The sequence below is a fragment of the Alosa sapidissima genome, chromosome 23 (assembly GCF_018492685.1).
Source record: "Alosa sapidissima isolate fAloSap1 chromosome 23, fAloSap1.pri, whole genome shotgun sequence".
Classification (NCBI taxonomy): domain Eukaryota; kingdom Metazoa; phylum Chordata; class Actinopteri; order Clupeiformes; family Clupeidae; genus Alosa; species Alosa sapidissima.
Genome location: NC_055979.1, coordinates 27219289 through 27239919, shown reverse-complemented (window position 1 = coordinate 27239919; position 20631 = coordinate 27219289). Strand labels below are relative to the sequence as shown.

The 20631-nt window shown below is 42.1% G+C and overlaps 1 protein-coding gene across 1 annotated transcript; it reads right to left on the bottom strand.

Annotated features, from left to right (window-relative positions):
- Nucleotides 1-9945: 9945 nt before the first annotated feature.
- On the bottom strand, nt 9946-14711 carry LOC121698507 (macrophage-expressed gene 1 protein-like). The gene is made up of 3 exons (XM_042080671.1): nt 14230-14711; nt 10813-12501; nt 9946-10320 (listed from the first exon to the last, which is right to left on the bottom strand). Exons 1-2 carry the CDS (start codon nt 14674-14676, stop codon nt 10855-10857), a joined length of 2094 nt encoding a protein of 697 aa, XP_041936605.1. The 5' UTR covers nt 14677-14711; the 3' UTR covers nt 9946-10320; nt 10813-10854.
- Nucleotides 14712-20631: the final 5920 nt, after the last annotated feature.

Here is a 20631-nt window from a genome sequence, read left to right as displayed (position 1 = left end):
TCCACATAAACACTACAAAGGCAAAACAGACTCCACTACCTCGTCCGTAACGTTGGTTACCCGTAAGAAGAATGGTTAGCTTGTTCGGTTGGAGGGAAGCTAGCTTTGACGTAATCCCTCTTTCGCGCCGTAGGAAGATAACCGTATTGTTTGGATAAGAAGCTCAGTCCACCTTACTGTCTATGACGGTAACTCATAAGCAAAACCTAGCATACACGACCGTATGTTAAGGTAAAGCATTACACAGAGGCAACCTAATAATAATTTAAAAAAAGTAAACCTAATTTTTTTAAAAACGGCACTAATCATTTCAGAGGTTTTCGATGGATTGACCGTAGGTCGGGAAAGTGGAAAGAAGATTAGCTTCAAGGCTATAACTTTTTTGTTTTGTTTTAGCATGACTGTTTTTGAAGATGATCATGTATGGTAGCTTCAACATTAACACGACTTGGTGAGGATGATATTAATAATAATACATAAATAAATGTTTAACTTTGATGACTTTGAAGGCGAAGGAAGTGTGAGAAGAATGTCTGTGTATCTATCATATGAGTTACAAGATTCAGTTCGATGGCTAACGTCACGAAGTTAAGTGTGAGTCTGCGCAGTACTGGGGGGACCAACTGAAAAATCGTTCTATTTGACTCCGTGCCCTCCCATTGAAAACGACGGAGTCTGTTCGTCCATTTCTTTTACTGTCTATGGTCAGAAGTCTGTCACTTTTACAGTCTGTGATAAAACACTTTGTGTACATGTTGTTGAAACGTTATGGATATTAGAAAGTTTTTCAAAAGACCACCCAGCTCCGTTCAAGCAACAGCATCGCCCAGTGAACTGACGGATGGTGTTGTTTCAGGTTGGTGATTTCACGTTAAGAGCTTTCTGTCAGTTAGGCAGGCTAACGTTAGGCTACTTGGCTAGCTCCCTAAATGCTTAACGTTAACGTTAAATGTCCTCGTTCGTCGGCGGAAAAGGCAAATTCAATACTCTCATTCACCCCTTGCAGACACGTGACTTAAGTCACGTGACGGCTCCATGCTGGACGGCAAAAAGATGGGAGACGGACGGCAAATTACATTATGTCATAAAGATTATGATGAACTGAACACCATTACTATAACATCTTTGTAGTTCAATGTATTGCTGTTTGGGGTCTGATAGTCAAAGAAGATGCCAGTGGTGTTGTTAGATGAAATGGGTCATGATCGCAAATGTAAAGTTATTAAAACTGGTGGTAACAGCAAGGGGAGATAACGTTACGTTAGGCTACTGTAATTAACATTATGGTAAATGAACACCCATAAGTATTTCTGGACTAAAATATTGCAAAACGATTTGGTTACTTTATTTGTCTTGCTTTTATCAGTTGTAACAGTCAAAACGTTAAGAATGTCATATCAGAACATTAAATATTAACTAGCTGCCACACTTAGAAGCTAGCTATTCTAGCTAACGTTTATCGTAGCTCATAGTGCTAGGGCTAATGTAACTCGTCAGTTTGTACGTTGCCCAGCGAATAAACTTACTTCTTACATGTCTTAAGTTAAAGAATGGAAAGAAATACCGTAACACCCCCATTTATCACCACTTTTGTTCAGAAATTCTAAAACAACGATGTTTTTTAACACTTCAAAATAACATTTACTAAATGAACCTTACATTTTTCAGTAGCCATAGTTGTGTAGATTTGAACAAAATCTGGTTTGGTTCTTATTGGGAGCATTTACTGCCTGAAATATCCGATTTTGTTTATCACGCTCGGAGTTATAGTGCTGGCCTGATGGGTCGCCTATTTACACCGTTTCAACGGCACATGGACGGTTAGACCGATAATTCTCGTCGTGAAATTAAAATTCCACTGGAGCTCCAAGCGGTTGTGTACACGCAGCCTTACAACACTGTTTACAGCTCCTCGAGTCACGGTAAAATGTCATTTTTGGTACATAGCTATGTTGTGGGTGGTTGCGTTTCTATAGGAGTCCGCTGTCTTGGTTTGTATAGAAATGGATATTAAGTGACACATACACGCAAGACGGTGGAAATACGGGACCGGTGGAAATAGGGGGAGTTACGATAGGAAATTTAAAAAAAAACTTGAACGGTATTATCTGTTTACATTCAGATCTTGCCAAAGACTTTGCCGTCCTGTTCAGAGTCTATGGTTGCTATAGCAACCGCTGCTGTGCTTTATACACTGAGGAGATAAGCATGCAATTGTGGTTGAAATACTCCCGAAACACAAAGAAAACAAACCAAAATATATCTATGCAAGAACATGGGATGTTGTATTCCAAACAATAAGCCAACAGTCGTGGAAAGGCATTACTACGGTTAAATCTCACTATAATCTCCTAGCTGTGTGATATGTCCCATTACAACCCATTGATTTGATTCGTGTTCTTGCCGTCCACTAGGCTATTTTGCTGTGGCGCGAACAAAACGTGACGTCACTTGCAAGGGGTAAATAGGCTAGCTAAGCCTACTGCAGAATAAGAAATTCCAGCTCCCAAAACAAAGTGATCCTCGTCTTGTAATAAATTAGGCTACACTGTTTTGAAATGTCAGAAAAAAACATTAACAGTTATCTGCCCATGTCAACTTTTCAGTGCCATATGTTGCATAAGCCTACCTTAAAACCTTGTTGATATCCTATCCACCACCACAGATCTTATAATCCAAGAGTCCACATAAATATAAAAGTCATGTTATGTTGTTTTGGCTGCCTAACTAATTATTAACTAAAAAAAAAAACATTACAATGATATATTGAGAGGAAAGGGCCCTTTCCATAAGTGTGTTAATCAAGCACCATGCAGTCTGCATTCATAATCTAGGTGCTTGATTTTATGCACCTGTGTAAAGGGGCCTGATGAAACCTATGAATAATCTTGCTAAATTACAAAATTAATATAATTTAGAAACGCCTATGTCAAGATGATAATGCATTCCTTCTAAAATACCCTTGTATCATGATGACTGGCCATACTGTAATTATATCATAATATTATGTATATTATAGTATGATATTCTATATATTTGTCACACAGATGAGATCAGGGAAGAGGAAGAAGGAGAATAGCAATAATAAACAATAATGTCATATCAAACAATAGCCTAATGAAAATAAACAAATACTATAATATACAAACCATAAGAAACGCTTAATTAACTAAGTACATGCTAAACAGATATGAACAGATATTGCCTCTTGAAAGACCCAAAACTATAATTTTGTGTCACAGTGTAGTGCCAGTCAGATACCTTGAATCTGTTGAATGTTAGTTTCACATTTTTTAAGTCTCAATGTGTCCATTAGTTTACACAAAATTCACTAAAAGTCATTATTTAGCCAAATAACTTTCAGTGTCCCGCCGGCGGGACAGTTACCCCCCTCCCCCACCTCCCCCCAACATTCTAAATAAATTGTATGCACCATATTGCTATGTAGCATAGTAATGTTATACACCATTTCAAAGCTTTGACTCTTGGGAATCCAAAAATGACAACTTTTTTTCATGTACAATCTGTATAGTGCTTTACATTCTCAGATTAATTTTATTATGTCTCAATTAAATTTGATCCAAAATGCCCCCCTCCCCCTCCTCCGCTTTTGGTGATACCCTGACTTCTGGCTGCAGTGTAGCTGCAGCACAATAAGTAGATGCCTCATATTGGGTACTGAAATATTCACAAGAATCCATAGAAATTGAATCTTCATGTTGTATTATCCAATATTAGTTGTACAGATGTATAGTCTATCTTATACACACTCATTGAACCAACAAAGTAAATGCAAAAATAGAGACTTTTTTTGTAATTATTCCATATTTTGTGTAGTCAGTCTATATCAGAACACCTGACATACAATCTAAATAGTCCACAAGAAACCTCAAAGTGTTACCTTTCATTTGAGACCAGGATTATGCTTCTACACAAAGGGGTTCATGTGCATTTGATTGTCAGTATGCATTTTGGATAACAAAAAGTCCTATGGGGAGTATCCATAGGCATTTTACAAAACGCATGGGCATACCTTGGCAAATAATAGTCTAAAGCACTCATATTTTCATTCTATATTGATCAACTTTTGCACACAGCTGGTTGCTAGGGCTTAGTTGTGTTTCTAAGGGATATCAAGTGACCTAGAGGGCTGAAATGTGGTCAGTTCAGAGATGCTTGTAATTCGGCAGAAAGAAAAAACTATATTCTAGCCTCTGTAGCTCTTTGTCAGTACATCAGTTATCTTGACTGCTTCCTACGAAAGCTACAGGTTCTCAGCTTTCTATAGAGGTCCAGCACTTGATGGTTGACCCCAAAAGAGGTGGGAACAATGCCCTTGCAAATAGGCACAGTGCAATTTCAGGCAAAAAAAACTTGACATTTTTACTGAGAACTATGTAGTTAGGGGGTTATTTAAAAAAAAAAATTAAATGGGCTAAGCCCCGAATGTTTACAATGTCTGGCTCCGCCCCTGCACTGGACTATACAATAACAACTCTTATCACGCCCCACCCCTCCCACATTAGCTCCCAGACTAAATTCAGTGAGCGTGTCAAAATGGATAAATGAAGTGGACGCAGAAGTTGCGACAGGTAAAGGTGGGATGTCAATTGTGTAGAAATGTGCTGTACCGGACATTCAGGTAGCCTGTCAGCAACAGTTTGAACTTCAGTGAGGAGATAAGTAGGCCTAAGTATAAGTATATATATACTCTTTTGATCCTGTGAGGGAAATTTGGTCTCTGCATTTATCCCAATCCGTGAATTAGGGAAACACACTCAGCACACAGTGAGGTGAAGCACACACACTAATCCCGGCGCAGTGAGCTGCCTGCAACAACAGCGGTGCTCGGGGAGCAGTGAGGGGTTAGGTGCCTTGCTCAAGGGCACTTCAGCCGTTCCTACTGGTCGGGGTTCGAACCGGCAACCCTCTGGTTACAAGTCCGAAGCACTAACCAGTAGGCCACGGCTGCCCCTGAGATGTAAGCAAGCAAGGCTTTTACATGGCAGAGGGACAAGTGATCAGAAGGAGAATGTGTAGCGCCGCAAACCCGTTTATAATTAACGGGTTCACAGAGTCTGGTCTGAATCAGTCAAACAGCACAGCATATATTGTTTTTATTGCTCCTTAACATGGTCACATTTCCAGCTGAAACCAACACATTAACATGAAGTTTTAAGCTTTTGGCTAGGACCACCATATCATTGGCATATCATATAACATAATATTGAAATTATTTGACTAAGGGTTCCCCTGGTAAAGATGGGTGAAAATACAAGTCATTTTCATGCAAAAGGCAACTTTACATAAAACACTAGACATCAAAATGAGCTCATGGAGCTCTGCTGTAGGCCACAGTGTAGTAGGCTACTTCAGGTTCGTCTAGCAGAGCTTTCTCTTTGACAAGTGCTTGTATAGTATAGTATAGAGTCTTTATTGTCCTATAAGGATATTCTTTTTTACACATATCATTGTTACATTCCATGCAGGATATACACAGCCTCATACAAATAACATATAACATATAACACCCCCCCCCCCCCCCCCAATTCCCTCCCTCCTCAACACCATACAAGCAAAAAGGTGGACAGTGCAGACAACATAAAACACAAAAGAATAGGGGGGATGGATGATTGCCACAGGAGTTTGTTTAGTGCAGTGATAGCTGAGGGTACAAAACTTTTCTTAAAGTGCTTTTTTTTCCAGTCCAGGGCTCTGTATCTGCGGCCAGATGGGAGTAGGGTGAAGAACCGGTTCAGGGGATGGTCAGGGCTGCTTACTATGGTGCGTGCAAGGCGTGTGGTGGCTGTGTCATTTGCATCAGTGAGGCTGGGGGTGGGAAGCTGTACTATCTTGGATGCTAAGTGTGAGATTTTAATGAGTTTGTTCTTGCATTTAGTATGGTGAATAAACAGGGGGAGCAATAGAGTAGAAGGGGTTGGATGATGCTTTTGTAGAGTAGCAGAAGGAGATGGGGGGCAACATACAGTGATCTTAGTTTGCGTATTGCATGCAGTCTCTGTTGTGCTCTGTTGTACGCAACCTTGGGGGGTTCCAGTGTTGGTGATGATGGTTGATGATGTTGTAGTCCCTATTTTCACTGTCTGTGGCCTGTTGCTGAGAAAGTTGTTTATCCAGTGGATGAGGAGAGTGGTGACATTCAGGTGCTGTAGTTTTATTAGTGAGTGTGCCTAACCGATTGTAGTGAGCTGTTCGGCCCATTTTTTTGTCCCAGTCCAGCCCTGTGCACACCGCACCTGCATCCTCACCTGTCAGGTAAGCAAGAGGAGGAGCCAAACACACAAGGAAGTGTGTAGTAATCTCCCAGCAGCCCTCAGGCTGCAGGAGCGTATGTCTTCATCACTGGCATCACACTATGGTTGCTGTGGCAACAGATGGATGTTGCTATCCATCACTCTGCAAACATCTGGTGGTGAAACAGATGAGTGACGCGCTGATTAGCTATTTAGAGCTCAGTAAGAAAAGCGCTTGTGGCTGTGTGGGAAACAAACACACATCATGTACAGTACGTAAATATCTTTGATCGCTGTATGCCCACAGGTATACTAGGTATAGATATGCACAGGTGTGTGTGTGCGTGTGTGTGCGTGTATGTGTGTCTGTGTGTGTGTGTGTGTGCGTGTATGCGTTTATGTGTGTGTGCGTGTATGTGTGTGTGTGTGTGTGTGTGTCTGTGTGCGTGTATGCGTTTATGTGTGTGTGTGTGCGTGTATGCGTTTATGTGTGTGTGTGTGTGTGTGAGAGAGAGAGAGTGTGTGTATGAAAGTTAGTAGAGTACTGTGTGTATTTGTGAACTGTCTTGGTATGATTACCTTAATGAAATCCACAAGCGTCTTTCTTCTCCATCTTTCTTCTTTGTTTTCCTCATTAAATCGTTCTTTGTTCCGTGGGAACTCATTCCACCCACACTGCTCATCTCTCTGACACTGGATTACCCACAACATCTTTGGAGATGAGGGAAATTAGGCACCCAGACGCATGAGCTCTCTAACAGCCTGGCTCACAGATGCCCTCTGATTGGACCTTCTGTCTGGCAGCCTGCCCTCTGATTGGACCTTCTGACTGACAGCCTGGCCTCTGATTGGATAATGTGACAGACAGCCTGGCCTCTGATTGGACAATGTGACAGACAGCCTGGCCTCTGATTGGATAAACTGACGGACGGCCTGGCCTCTAATTGGACAAACCTGACCTGTAATTGGACGATCTGATGGACAGCCTGGCCTCTGATTGGACAAACCTACAGACAGCCTGGCCTCTGATTGGATAATCTGATGAACAGCTTGGCATCTGATTGGACGATCTGATGAAGAGGTGCTCTGACTAGCGACTGAACTCCAGAACCGGCCCAGCCACTGGGAGAAGATCGGAACCAGATCGAGCACTGGACCATATAACTGGGCCTGCCCGCTGCTACGCTCCGGTCCTACGTTCAGTGGACTCCGCTCTAACACACGCATCAGAGTGACATCTTTTCCAGAGCAGTGACACACTGATGGTCTTATCCAGGCATTGTACCGGTGACATTGAACAAGACATCATTTTAATCTGCATAATGCTCACCCACGATGGCCTGATGTTCGCTGCTACCTTGCGGAGTAAATAGCTTTGTATGTGAGAGGTGTAGGTGACTGTGTGTGTGTGTGTGAGAGAGAGAGAGAGACAGAGAGAGAGAAAAGTGGCCGTGTCTTCTTTTCACTGGTGAATAACACACCTCTTCATTTATGAAAAGAGCCTTTGATAAAGCGAGAGGCTTTCAGAGCGACAGCCCACACTCTCCTTTGTGCCATGCTACAGCTCTGATGGAACAGAGCCAGAAAGAGGCACACACACACACACACACACACAGACACACACACACACACACACACATGCACAGGGACAGAGAAAGACAGACACACACACACATGCACACATGCACAGGGACAGAGAAAGACAGACTCACACACACACATGCACAGGGACAGAGAAAGACAGACACACACACACACACACATGCACAGGGACAGAGAGCGACAGACACACACACACTCACACATACACGGACAGGGACAGAGAGCGACACACACACACACACACACATGCACAGGGACAGAGAGAGACAGACACACACACACGGACAGGGACAGAGAGCGACAGACGCACACACACTCTCACACACACACACACACACATGCACAGGGACAGAGAGAGACACACACACACACACACATGCACAGGGACAGAGAGAGACAGACACACACACACGGACAGGGACAGAGAGCGACAGACGCACACACACTCTCACACACACACACACACATGCACAGGGACAGAGAGAGACAGACACACACTCACACGGACAGGGACAGAGAGCGTCAGAGACACACACACACACACACACACAGGGACAGAGACAGACAGACACATATACTCAGACAGATAGACTGACAGACAGACGCACACATACACACATGGCAGAGTTGTATAAAGTATCTGAAACCCACAGTTGAGCAGGGCCCGTATTCACAAAGCATTTCATCTTACCACTAGGAGTACTCCTAAATCACCCTAAAATATTTTATATTCTCTTAAAAGTTATTCAGAAAGCCTTTCAGACCTACTCTTAGTAAGGAGAAATGACAACTCCTAAACTAAGAGTGAGTCTTCATTGCTATGGTTGACGTCATTACTCATGCAAAAGCTTGATCAAAGTGACCACCTTGATTGGCTGATGATTATAACGTGGGAATGAGGCCAAAAACCTCCACATACAATGATGAGTGACGCGAGAGAACTTAAGTTATTAGGAAAGTGCGGTGTAAGTTTAGGCTACATTAATTTGTGCGTAGTGCCAGTGTCATTCATTTATTTTACATGTCTTACAACATATATACATGCATTCAATGTCGAGTGAAATCAGATATAAGCATACAAAGACGCTTAGAACTCACGTTAAGCCGATGGTAGCACACTGAATGCAAATGCGCGATTTGATGCAGGCAAAAGTATTGACTGTTACTAACAAAGGTTTTATAGCAATATTATAAATGTGGCGACAGAATAGCCTAGAACTTGGGTAAGCCTTGCGTTTAGTAGCCTAATTGCGGTGATAGCCAAAACTAATGTGAATCACGGACTATCCTACAACCAAAGAAAGTAAAGGTGATTAGTAGGCCTACCTGCGTTAGCCAAATAAAGGACGGGACTGCACCCTTCACAAACCGTAAAATAAAGTTTATTAGTTTTACAGTTGACTACAGTTGACAGTTCACCATCAGTCCACACAAACAATTCTGGTCTCCTTGCACTAGCCATTTCGACGTAGCCTATTCTGTCTGTTTGTAAAGCGCAAGTTTTGGTCAATTTCTGTAAAGAAACAGTGACACCTATAGGCCTGGGGTATGAAGTAACGTGTTGAGTCGTGTTGAGATGGATCCGTTTGGACGCAAATATTCTTGATACAGTTCCAGGGAAGACGGAGGAAAAAAAGATCGGTTTGGTACGTGTGGACTAGGCCTTAGTGAGTGAGTCTTCTTGACTTCTTTTAAGCTGTCCCAGACTTAGGTGCTACTTTTAGGGCTAAAATGTTTGATTGGCTATGACTCAGTTTGTTTCCCATTTACAGAAAACTAAAGGCAAACAGAAAATAATTTGCAAATATTTGTGAACGTTTGAGTATGTTTACGAATTTGAATGTACCTCTGGTGTTGTAGTTTAACCAACCAAGAAGATAGCCTGCTGTAATCACAGAACAAAATTTAGATATTTATGTAAATGTCTCAGTGAAAATATGAAGAACACATTTGAATGCTGATACCTTTTTTAAACCAATAAGCTGTGAATGTGCATCAAGCAAAGCCTAAACTACTCCTAACTAGCCAATATCCACACGCTCAATATACTTTATGTCCACAGCCAACCTGAAGGAGCCAAACACATGCCTTTAAAAAAAAAAGATATATTTTTTCAAGTTTCACAGCCAGGGAAGTTTATTTATAGCGCATTTCATAGACAATGTGCTTTACATAACCAAAAGCAAAGAATAATTGCATATAAGAGCATACAAAGGCAATAGTTAAATACTTGAAAGTATAGCCCCAATTATGTTCGCACACATATATTCCTTTAGAGCCAAAAAGTCAAAGCTTCAGAGAAGTCAAAGCTTCAGAGAAGACCAATAGAGCAGTGATACCCAATAGAGCAGCATACCTGCCGAATGTACTTATACACTGAAAGAGGAAATATTTTTGTTCAGCAGAATAATCATAAATCAAGGCTTTTCCCTTTCTGCATAATCTAAAACAATGCATGTTATAGATCAGTGGTCCCCAAACTACGGCCCGCCACCTCATTTTAGGTTTTAGGATCCGGCCGGTGAAAGTTAGAATGGTGGTCATTTCAGATGTTTCTGCCACCACTTCATAAAACTCATAGTTTGAGAACTTTAAATTATTTGTAGGATATTGCTTGTTCACAACTTGAGCTGTGTATGCAAAGTTCAGAGTTCAAAATATACTTTTGGGACTCCCTGCTTATAGTTTTGAGAATGCTATTATTAGTATTATTTCATTTGAGCTACATTTTACACTGATATGGCATGATGGCAATATAAACACAGATAACAATGGTATTAAATTGCAATAGCCTATAGATTAAATGTAATGGAATATTCAACTAAGGTAGACTGCCTTTGTTCACAGCGCTAAGCTATTTATGGTTACTGATATACTCCGAGTCTCTGGCCCTCTCTTAGAGCCAGGCATAGTGAGCTGGCCCTCGGAAGAAAAAGTTTGGGGACCACTGTTATAGATATTGTAGATCGATGTAATATGGACACAGTCGGTCCTCTTTCTACACCCTCGAATCGGGCTCAGCATTAGGAAAAGTCTCATAGCCCCCCCTGCGAATTTCATTAAAGGCCTCAGAGCCCGCTCTACGACTGTGAGACCAGCCCCCGAATTTCCTCTTTACTCTGCAGGCTATTACAGAAACTAGGATGATTATAATTGTGACACCTACACTTACAGTAGTCTTCCCACTTGCTGACATGTGTTGCTGTCTCACATTCTTAACCTGCCCTGACTCGACCTGTTGCCATGAATTTGAATTTCCTTTCCGAAGCCACAACTGATCTCCTTCAGTTATCATGACTGGCATGGTGTTGTTAACTTTTCTGATAAGTGCTGGATGAGTGAATGGGGGCAAGTTGATTGGTTTCAATGGCCCACCTGTAAAGGCACCAGACTTCACACAGTACATAATTTGGCACCCATCGTCTATTGTGAGGAGGTGTTGGCTGAACTCTGGTGGGCAGCGAAACTGAGACGAAGCCAGGGGGTTTCCAGCCCTGCAGCTGAAAAAGCCTCCAAAAGGCACAGAAAGTGAAGAAGCCTGTTCATAATCTTTACTCAGACAGATTATAAAATCTTTGGACAGAAATTTCAGTGAGAAAAAATTATGTGGACACCCCTTAGACCTGGTTATGGGATTCTCAACATTTGGGCTGTACAGACCACCAAAGAGGTACCCTGAGAAAGGTTTTGTTTTGTTATCTGTTGTACACCAGTGCGTGTTGACTTCTGCGCTCCTAACATGATATATAACATTACAAATAGTTTGGCAATCAATAAAAAAAAAACCTTCACATTCTTCATAGCAATCAGTTGTATTGTAATGCTCCTCAGTCACGACAGACTGTAAAAGTATGGGGAAATAAGGCTCACGACATGAGAAGGCCCCAGTGTCTGGATTCTTCACTTCTTGCACTGCACAAAACAGAGGTACATCTATAGCTATGGGAGTACATGTTTGATAAATACCACCGAACCTTAAGTTAGTCGCTGGCCCTGAACAAGAATTGTCATCGACATTAGCTTGAAAATTGAAATTTTGTGACTTGGAGTCTACACATCCTGGCCGTGTATTAACATCGTAGTAGAGCTGTATGGCCTTGCGCACAGACTGGGCCACTTTTTCTATGGTAGCCTCTGGAAGGTCTGGCAGAGTTGCGCTGTTCAGAATATAGTGGAGAGGAAGACCTGACCGGTCAATGGCAACAAGATTGTTTAGCGTGCTCTCTTGCCAGGTCTTTAAAGTGATCCCTGGGTAGAATACAGGGCCCCCGTAGCTTTGTGTTAGTGAGTGTGTGAGGCTGGTTTTGTAAGCTTCAGTCTCAGATGACTCATGACTCTCTTTTGTGTCCATGTCAAACTTAATGATTTTGAAAAAGTTTAAGCTGGCGGATCTAGACAGTTTAGTTTTTTCAGTATTTATATAAAAAGAGTGTTCAACATGATCTTCCTGCTCCAGAGTGGCACCTGCATCCACTGAGGTGATCACATGGGTGCCATAGTCAACCACCATCATCTCTGACAGGAACGTTGCATGTCGAGTGTTGTTCATTAGCAGGGCGTCTGCTATTTCTTTCACTTGCTGAGTAAAACGTGAGTCCAGGGTGAAGTCAGGAAATGCCTCCACTGTGTATATGTGGTTTCTCACCTGCCAAACACAAAAAGATGTTACGTAAAGGTGCTGTCTGTGATTGTACACAATTTCAAGCCCATACCATGTTTAGTCATGTTCAGGAACTATCTCCTCACAATGCGCTATCTGCCCATTCCATGATGAGTACACTGTAAAAAAAACTGGTCTCTATAGGCAGTCTATTCGCCTTATTCACCCGGTGGCCAGAACGAGGCTAAAGGGTACACTTGCCATTACACCTCAGTCCAGCAAAGTGGAAACAAAGTGGGGGCCACCTTTGCTCCAAACAACTATGGTGGCCGATGGGTGCAAACGTTAATAGACCAAACAATAGGTGCAACTAATAGACCAAAAAACATGCAAATAGACAAAACACAAGCAACTTATGAAAACATCTTCATGAATTTGACACATGCAAAGCATTTACAAAACACGCTGAAATTTCAGACAACACACACATTACAGAAACAAGCTGCAAATTCCCAAACAAAAACAACACTCAGACAACCTTCAAAGTATGCAACATGTCCATCTAATTCAGGGATGGGCAACTGGCGGCCCGCGGATCAATTTTGAAATGTAATTAAAATGTTCGTTTCACATGGTTTTTACCACATCTGAACAGGATCCTTATTGTAATGATACAATCCACCGATAGGGGCGCTTCCTATATTAAAAATCCAGCGGAGTCCAGCTTTTTTACTAGCGAATGAGGAAAAGACAGAGAGCGGTTTATAGAAACAGCTGATCTTATCACATAATTCAAAGTCAACTTATGTGTTTAGTAGGCTATGCTTAGAAATGAAATCAGCCGTGAACTTAAGTCAACACTACAACACCATGCACGATGCAAGATCACTAAAAGTAGGCTATATCAGAGCTGCTAGAGCCGCTGTCGTAGCCGACCTCAAAGTAAAGCAGGGTTCCCACGGGTCATGGAATTTGAAGAATACCATCAGCATTTTAATAAAGTCTATTCCAGACATGGAACGTCAGGGAATTATATTTTCGGGGGGCAAAGTCATGGAATATCAGGGAATTTTGTTGTAGGAGTTTAAAATTGACTTGCCAAAATACATTAGGCTTAATAATACAATATTTACACGCAGCATGTTTAAGTTATTAGCATTTTCCATTACTACTTGAGTGGTTAGCCTTACCTGTTTTTTTCAATGGCCATTTTTTAATTACCCGATTGGTCATGGAAATTCAGAATTTTTGTCAAGGAAAAGTCATGGAATTTAACATTTGACTTAGAGTGGGAACCCTGGTAAAGATACACTAACAACAGAACCTTTTTACAAGAGCTATTACCCATTACAGTGGGACAAAAGTTGTGAATGTGTAATATTTTTTAGTTTATTTCAAGTTCATTGGTGAATAGAAGCAATAATAAAAATGCATTTGAGTATAGAAATATTAAATTAATGCAAGTTAGTTTAATAAACCGTGCAGACATAGGCTACTGTATATATTTTTTATACTCCTGATTCCTGATATCCCAGTGGTGGCGGTTCGCGGTCACATCTGGCCCTCTGACAGCGACAAGAAAATTTTGAGGCCCTCTCTATCATCAAAGTTGCCCATCCCTGATCTAATTAATTGTGTTCATCACTTTTAAGTATCCTCTGGAAACACTTACATTGTGTTGTCTTAATTTTATGAACACTTTTTTAAGATGAAAACTATGTAAACCATACAATGGAGGCCCTTTGAACATCTGAATAGAATGTAATTTATTACCTGCACACGAGAGGTCACAGCATCGTCCCGCACTTGATAGTTTTTGGAACGCTGATTGTCCGCGGAAAACTTTGCATTGAGTACTGGCAGGAAAGAAGCATCAGTATTGATGGTTTGTGAGGTTGAGCTGGTGTGATTTAGCCAGTGCTCAAAGAAATCCGATCCACTTTCCACAGCTGTCATCTTCTGCGGGACGACAAACACCTCGTCTGGAATCAGATAGACGCCGTCTTCAGTGGTCTGGCACTGGGAATAACTGAAGTTCATGATACGGCCCATATCCTGGTTCCGAAGATTATCCCATCCCCCCCCAGGTAAGACCTCCAGAGCCAGAAGGCTCAGGTTTTTGTGGCATTCCCGTAATCCGTTGCTAGGATGTGGCCAAGCACCAACAAAACCTTTATGCATAACAGCTAAGAAAATGAGAGAGGCGAGTTTTGACTCCATCTCCGTAGATTTTTCTTGGCTTATGAAGTCATCACATCACACTCCTCCCCTTCTAGTTACCGTGATCACAGAATTCATAGTTTCCCCACCTCTTATTGTATCACTACACCTCTGCATGTGACCAACCTCTGTTGTGCAAGATTTTTGGTGGGGACAATAAGAGAAGGGGGCGTTGTGTTTTTCTCCCCACAAAATATAATATTAAAAAATGATGTTACATGTGTCATATTCAAAGAGTTTGGGGGGGATTAGTTTCACATATCTCTGTTTCACATGGTCACTGAATACTGTACGGAAAAAAAGGCTAAAAAAAATGCCACCAGAGTGTAGTACTGTAGTTACCTGGCTGCTCTAGCTGTTTGCTGCAGCAACTTTAGGTCTTTTTTTTTGTCGTACCAACAGTACTCGGTGACCTCAAGAAACAGAGAAAAATTGCCGGAGTTCTCCTTTAGCCCCGGCAAAATCAGCTGGCCCCGGCCTTGTTTAAGACTACCCACGTGTACTGTATTTATCTACTGGTCTACCTAGTGTTTAAAAACGCATGAGCTGCTCTCTATTGACATTTCTTTGTCCCCTGATGAACTCCACAGAAAAAAACAGTGAGGTGAACTAAAGAACATGCACAGGATGATCTGTGAAGAGGAATGGTTGAAAATCCCCCACTTTGTATTCTCAAAATAGAAAATACTTTTACTAATTATGGAAAACAGGGGTGCCAATAATTGGGGCATGCATGTGTGTTTTTGAAATAAAGTAAATTTTTTGATGTTGAGGTATTTGGATCAGTATACATTTGTTTCCCTGCAATATTGGATTTGTCCTTTTGAGATAAATCAGCAAAAGATGATTTTGTATATCTCCTTCTACTAGACCTTCCCAAAGGTGTCAATAGGTGTGAGGGGCTTTTACAGTGTCTATACAAAGAAAAATGAAAGAAAAAAATGAAAAACAGGATCTGGCATGCGGCATTCCATTCAAAGCTGATGTGGGCGTTGATAACCTCCAGACATGCTGGCGCCGCTCTAGAGCAGATGTTATGCTTCACTTCCAATGAGGATGGGGTCTCTGATAATGCCAACTCAGGCACGGAATGCCTTGTATTTCCTCATGTACTTTTGTTTTGGGTATATAATATGAGCATGCCCTTTTTCAGTTTAAGATAAGGTAGTTAGGCCCTTAGTGCTAAATGGGCGCCCAGTAACTTGAAAACTGATTGATGAAAGTGTCGTTCATTTCTTTTTTGCGTTGTCAGATAAAATATTTTGTGTACCCAAACTTCATATTTTTTTTTGTGTATATTATAGAGGTTACCTCAGTCAGTCTCATCTGATCTGTCACTTGTTGCTGCTCTGTCGCGTCACTTGACACAGACAGGCTCTCTCATCTTAGCTTGTGTAGTCACGTAACGCCACCACTGTTTTGTACGTTTGTGATATTTATTTTACTTACTGACGATCTGTCATGCCTGTGTGAGTATCAGTAGGGTGACGGGCGCAGGAAAGAAGCTTCCTCTGAACCTGTTGGTTTGGGTGCAGAGAGACCTGTACACACAGCACACATCCCTGCGGTACGCCGGTGTTCAGGGTGATGGTTGAGGAGGTGTGATTATCTAACCTAACAGACTGAGATCTGTTGCATAGGAAGTCCAGAATCCAGTTATGTTGTGTCATACTGTAAGACCTCTGAGCTTGGAGATATTTTTCAGATGGTAGAAAGATGATTTAGTTATTGCCTTCATGTGATTATTGAAGTTAAGATCACAGTCAATAATGACACCAAGATTTTTGACAGTGTCCCTTGTTTTGAACCCTTTGGTGTCCAGAAGGGTGGAAACCCTAAACCTTTCCTCATTTTTATCAAATACAATAACTTCCATTTTATCCTTGTTGAGCTGAAAAAAGTTTAGGGACATCCATTCATTCACTTGATCAATGCGTTGACAGAGAGAGTCAAGGGGACCATAATCATTTGCCGATAATGCAAGGTAGAGCTGGGTGTCGTCTGCATGATAAGAGATATGTTTGTTCTTTATAATGCGTCTGAGTGGGAGCATATAGAGATTGAATAATAGCGGCCCCAGAATTGATCCCTGGGGGACACCGCAGGTCCGGGGCGTATGGGTGGAGGTACAGACAAAGAAGCTCCTTTCCTCTAAATATGACTACAGCCAGTTGATGACTGCATCGGAGAACACAACCCAATGTAAGTGTATGTGTACCCAATGTGTACCTGTGTAATAACATTTTATGGTCAACAGTATCGAAAGCTGCACTAAGGTCCAATAGTATTGTCACAGGCCTCTGGCTTTGCCTTTTCCCCCGGCCGTGTTTCTGTTTTTGCCTTGTTTCCCATACATGCCCCTCCCCCCCTTTTGTGTTGGCATAACAAGTATCAGTACTGATGTTTTCCCTGCAAAAGTGTTTAAATGTATGTCGTTTAAGACTTTGATAAGAGCAGTTTCTGTGCTATGTAGCTCGGAAACCAGACTGGAAGTGATCTAGACAGCAATTAGATGTTAAAAAGGTAGTTAATTAATTAAACGGAGTGTCTATTTACACCCCTGGTACGAATAGCCTTGGCCACACAGTTGTGGGGTATACAACGAAGCACGTTAGACATATCTAGGCTATGTAGACATATTGAGGCTTGACAAAGCCTTGACTCAGGGGTATACGTTAAGTGATACTACGATTGCAGTTATGTGATATATTTGTCAAACTAGGCTTTCAGCTCAGATCTGTGCGCGTTCTCGGTGTTGGGATGACTTTGGCCAATCGTGTAACGTGGAGACGCACAAGACCGCCTCTATTTAAAAACAATTACTTCCGCATTCATGAGCGATAGCTTAATCTACACTGCGGTCATTTTTTGTGTCTAACCTTTAACATCAAATAAATCCGTCCATAGTGGGATATTTGCACCCACAGCACTATTAAAGCGCATTCGAGATCCAAAATGTTAGTAGAGGCGGAGCTCCACCTGTAAGATATATGACAGAATCCTACACGTGAGATAACTTCGTTTTTAAGACAATTGATTGGTCAGTGTGCGGTAGATTACACGATTTGAGCTATAACTTAGCACATAACCTCCTCCTGACCAGGTTTGGTTGACAGCATAAGATACCATGGTGATATAGCGACACTAAAACAGATCCACTTTCGTGTCACAGCATAGCCTGGCTTTGAGCGCAACATACCTCGCTAACCCACTAATCGAGATTCGGTAGTACACCCCACCTAGCTATTCATACCCTGTAACATAACAACAAAAAGACGTTGCTCACGTGCACAGAAAACATGGCGGACATTCGTTTTTCGTCAGCAGAAAGTGAAGAATTCTGAAAGGTTTCAGCACTATATCTGTTCAGATTAAGTTTTAGATTGAAAAGTTATGTTTTATTTTCATAATCTTGGTTCAGAGAACACATACAACCGTCAGTTTGTTAGTTAACAGAAATTTCGTGAATATGACGTTCAGGCTTATAAACTATAAGTTTACCTGCGAACACAATTTTCTTGTGAAAGCAGATAGTACAGTGGTCACAGACAAGGGCTGGCATGTGGGAGACCGGGGTTTGATTCCTGTGTGGCAGAGTGAGTGTGCATGTGTATCAATGTCTCTGGAGAGAAGGCGCGCAATTTGAACAAGAAATCGGTTCTCAAACGGAAGTTTTGATTGCAACAATTAACTAGTTCATGCACCAGGGTGTTAATAGCATGCAGTACTATAAACACCAGGGTACGAATAGCATCCACTTCTAACTGTACATTGATGCAAACAGCATACCTTATTCACAGTGTCTATTACACAGCTGAGCTATTCACACCCTGTTACGTAACAACAACAAAAACATGTTGCTTGTTTTAAAAAAAAAAAAAAAAAATATATATATATATATATATATATTATTACATTGTGTGATCAATATGCCAGAATAAATGCACAGGGGTGCAAATAGCATACACTGATATTTGTACCAGACGGGGTACTAATAGGACACATTGCTGTGTGCACCGGGGTACGAATAGAATTCACTTCTTATTGCACCAGGGTACGAATAGCATACACTGCTAATTGTACCAGGGGTGCAAATAGCCTTACCCTTAATTACAAACTATTTTCAATGGCTTGGCAACAGCTGTTTTTAAGGACATAGGAAAAGTCCCAGAATTTGGAGCATGTCGGCAGCCAGCTGATGAAAAACAGTTTTGAAAAAATGTGTGGGTAGAATGTCCAAGTTACATGATGATGAATTGAGACTCTGTACCGTTCACTGTCAACCAGGCTAGATTCAGACATTGTGTCCCAGACAGTGCTTCAGGACAGAGAGTCACCTGAAGTTGGGAAGATACTGTATGTTCAATCTGATTGTGTCAATTTTACCAATAAACACAGCTGATTTACCTGGCTTAAGACTTGTGCTAATTAGAATCAGCTGATTAAGTGATTGTTGGAACACAAATATGGCAGGTCTTACTTTCTGAAGCCGGACTTTTACATCTCTGCTACTCTAGTGTTCTCCTCCTCTCTCCTCTTCAGTTCTCCTCCTCTGTTCTACTCCAGTGTTCTCTGTTCTACTCTAGTGTTCTCCTCCTCTGTTCTACTCCAGTGTTCTCCTCTGTTCTACTCTAGTGTTCTCCTCCTCTGTCCTCTTCAGTTCTCCTCCTCTGTTCTACTCCAGTGTTCTCCTCTGTTCTACTCTAGTGTTCTCCTCTGTTCTACTCTATCATTCTCCTCCTCTCTACTCTTCTGTTCTCCTCCTCTGTTCTACTCTAGTGTTCTCCTCTGTTCTACTCTAGCGTTCTTCTCCTCTATTCTCCTCTGTCCCCTCCTCTGTTCTTCTCCTCTGTCCCCTCCTCTGTTCTCCTCTAGCATCCTCCTCTCCTCTGCTCAGCTCTCTCTCTCCTCTAGGATGTGTTTCATGCACACCGCTCTTGTCTTGAGTCTGCAGAGACGAACCGCAACAGAGATATGTCCTCGTCGTTCCGAGGCTCTTGAGTCCGCAGAGACGAACCGCAACAGAAATGTGCCCTCGCGTCTCTGCGGCTTTCCGAGACAAAACCTCCCTGCTCTGCCCCCATCAGCGCTGGGCTCTTGTCCTCACATATAAAAGGTTGAAGGCGCTGGGCTCTTGTCCTCACATATAAAAGGTTGAAGGCGCTGGGCTCTTGTCCTCACATATAAAAGGTTGAAGGCGCTGGGCTCTTGTTCTCACACATAAAATGTTGAAGGCTGAGTGGAAAGTCAATGGCTCCCCAAAAACACACAGCGCAACTGAACTAATCGTCTCTCAGCTACAGCCATATTAACACTGGCACCAATACGCTGTAGATCTCAACTAAAATTATTGTTAGAGTGTACTGTATTGTAGTGTGTGTGTGTGTGTCTGTGTGTGTGTGTGTGTGTGTGTATGTACTGGTCTTCAAGGTCAGAACATGGATGACTGAAGTGTTTTTGTATGTTCTATGTGTGTATCTTGTATCTTTCTTGTATGTTCTATGTATGTATCTATATGATTTCTGTGAGCCTGTGTGTGTTTGTGAATGTGTGTGTGTGTGAGAGAGAGAGAGAGAAAGAGCGAGAGAGTGTGTGTGTTAGAAGGGTTGTTTGCTCACCTTCATCCTCCTGGGCCTTGAGAGCCTGAGAGTGTCTGGGAGACGTATCTCTCAATCTCACTCGCTGTGTGTGTGTGTGTGTGTGTGTGTGTGTAAGAGAGATATATCTCTCTCCATCTCCCTCTCTCCACTGCTCTCATCTCTCTTGCTCAATTTCATTCCTTCTTTTCCGCCACCCACCCACTCCCTCCCTCCCTCTCTCCCTCCCTCCCTCTCTCTCGCTCCCTCTCTCCCTGCCTGCATTAGCTCCGGGCCCCTTTGTGAGCTCCAAGGCTGGTTCGATATCTGCAAGCGTCTCCTCGGGCCCGTCTGCTTCAGGGCCTCTCCTCTCCGCTCC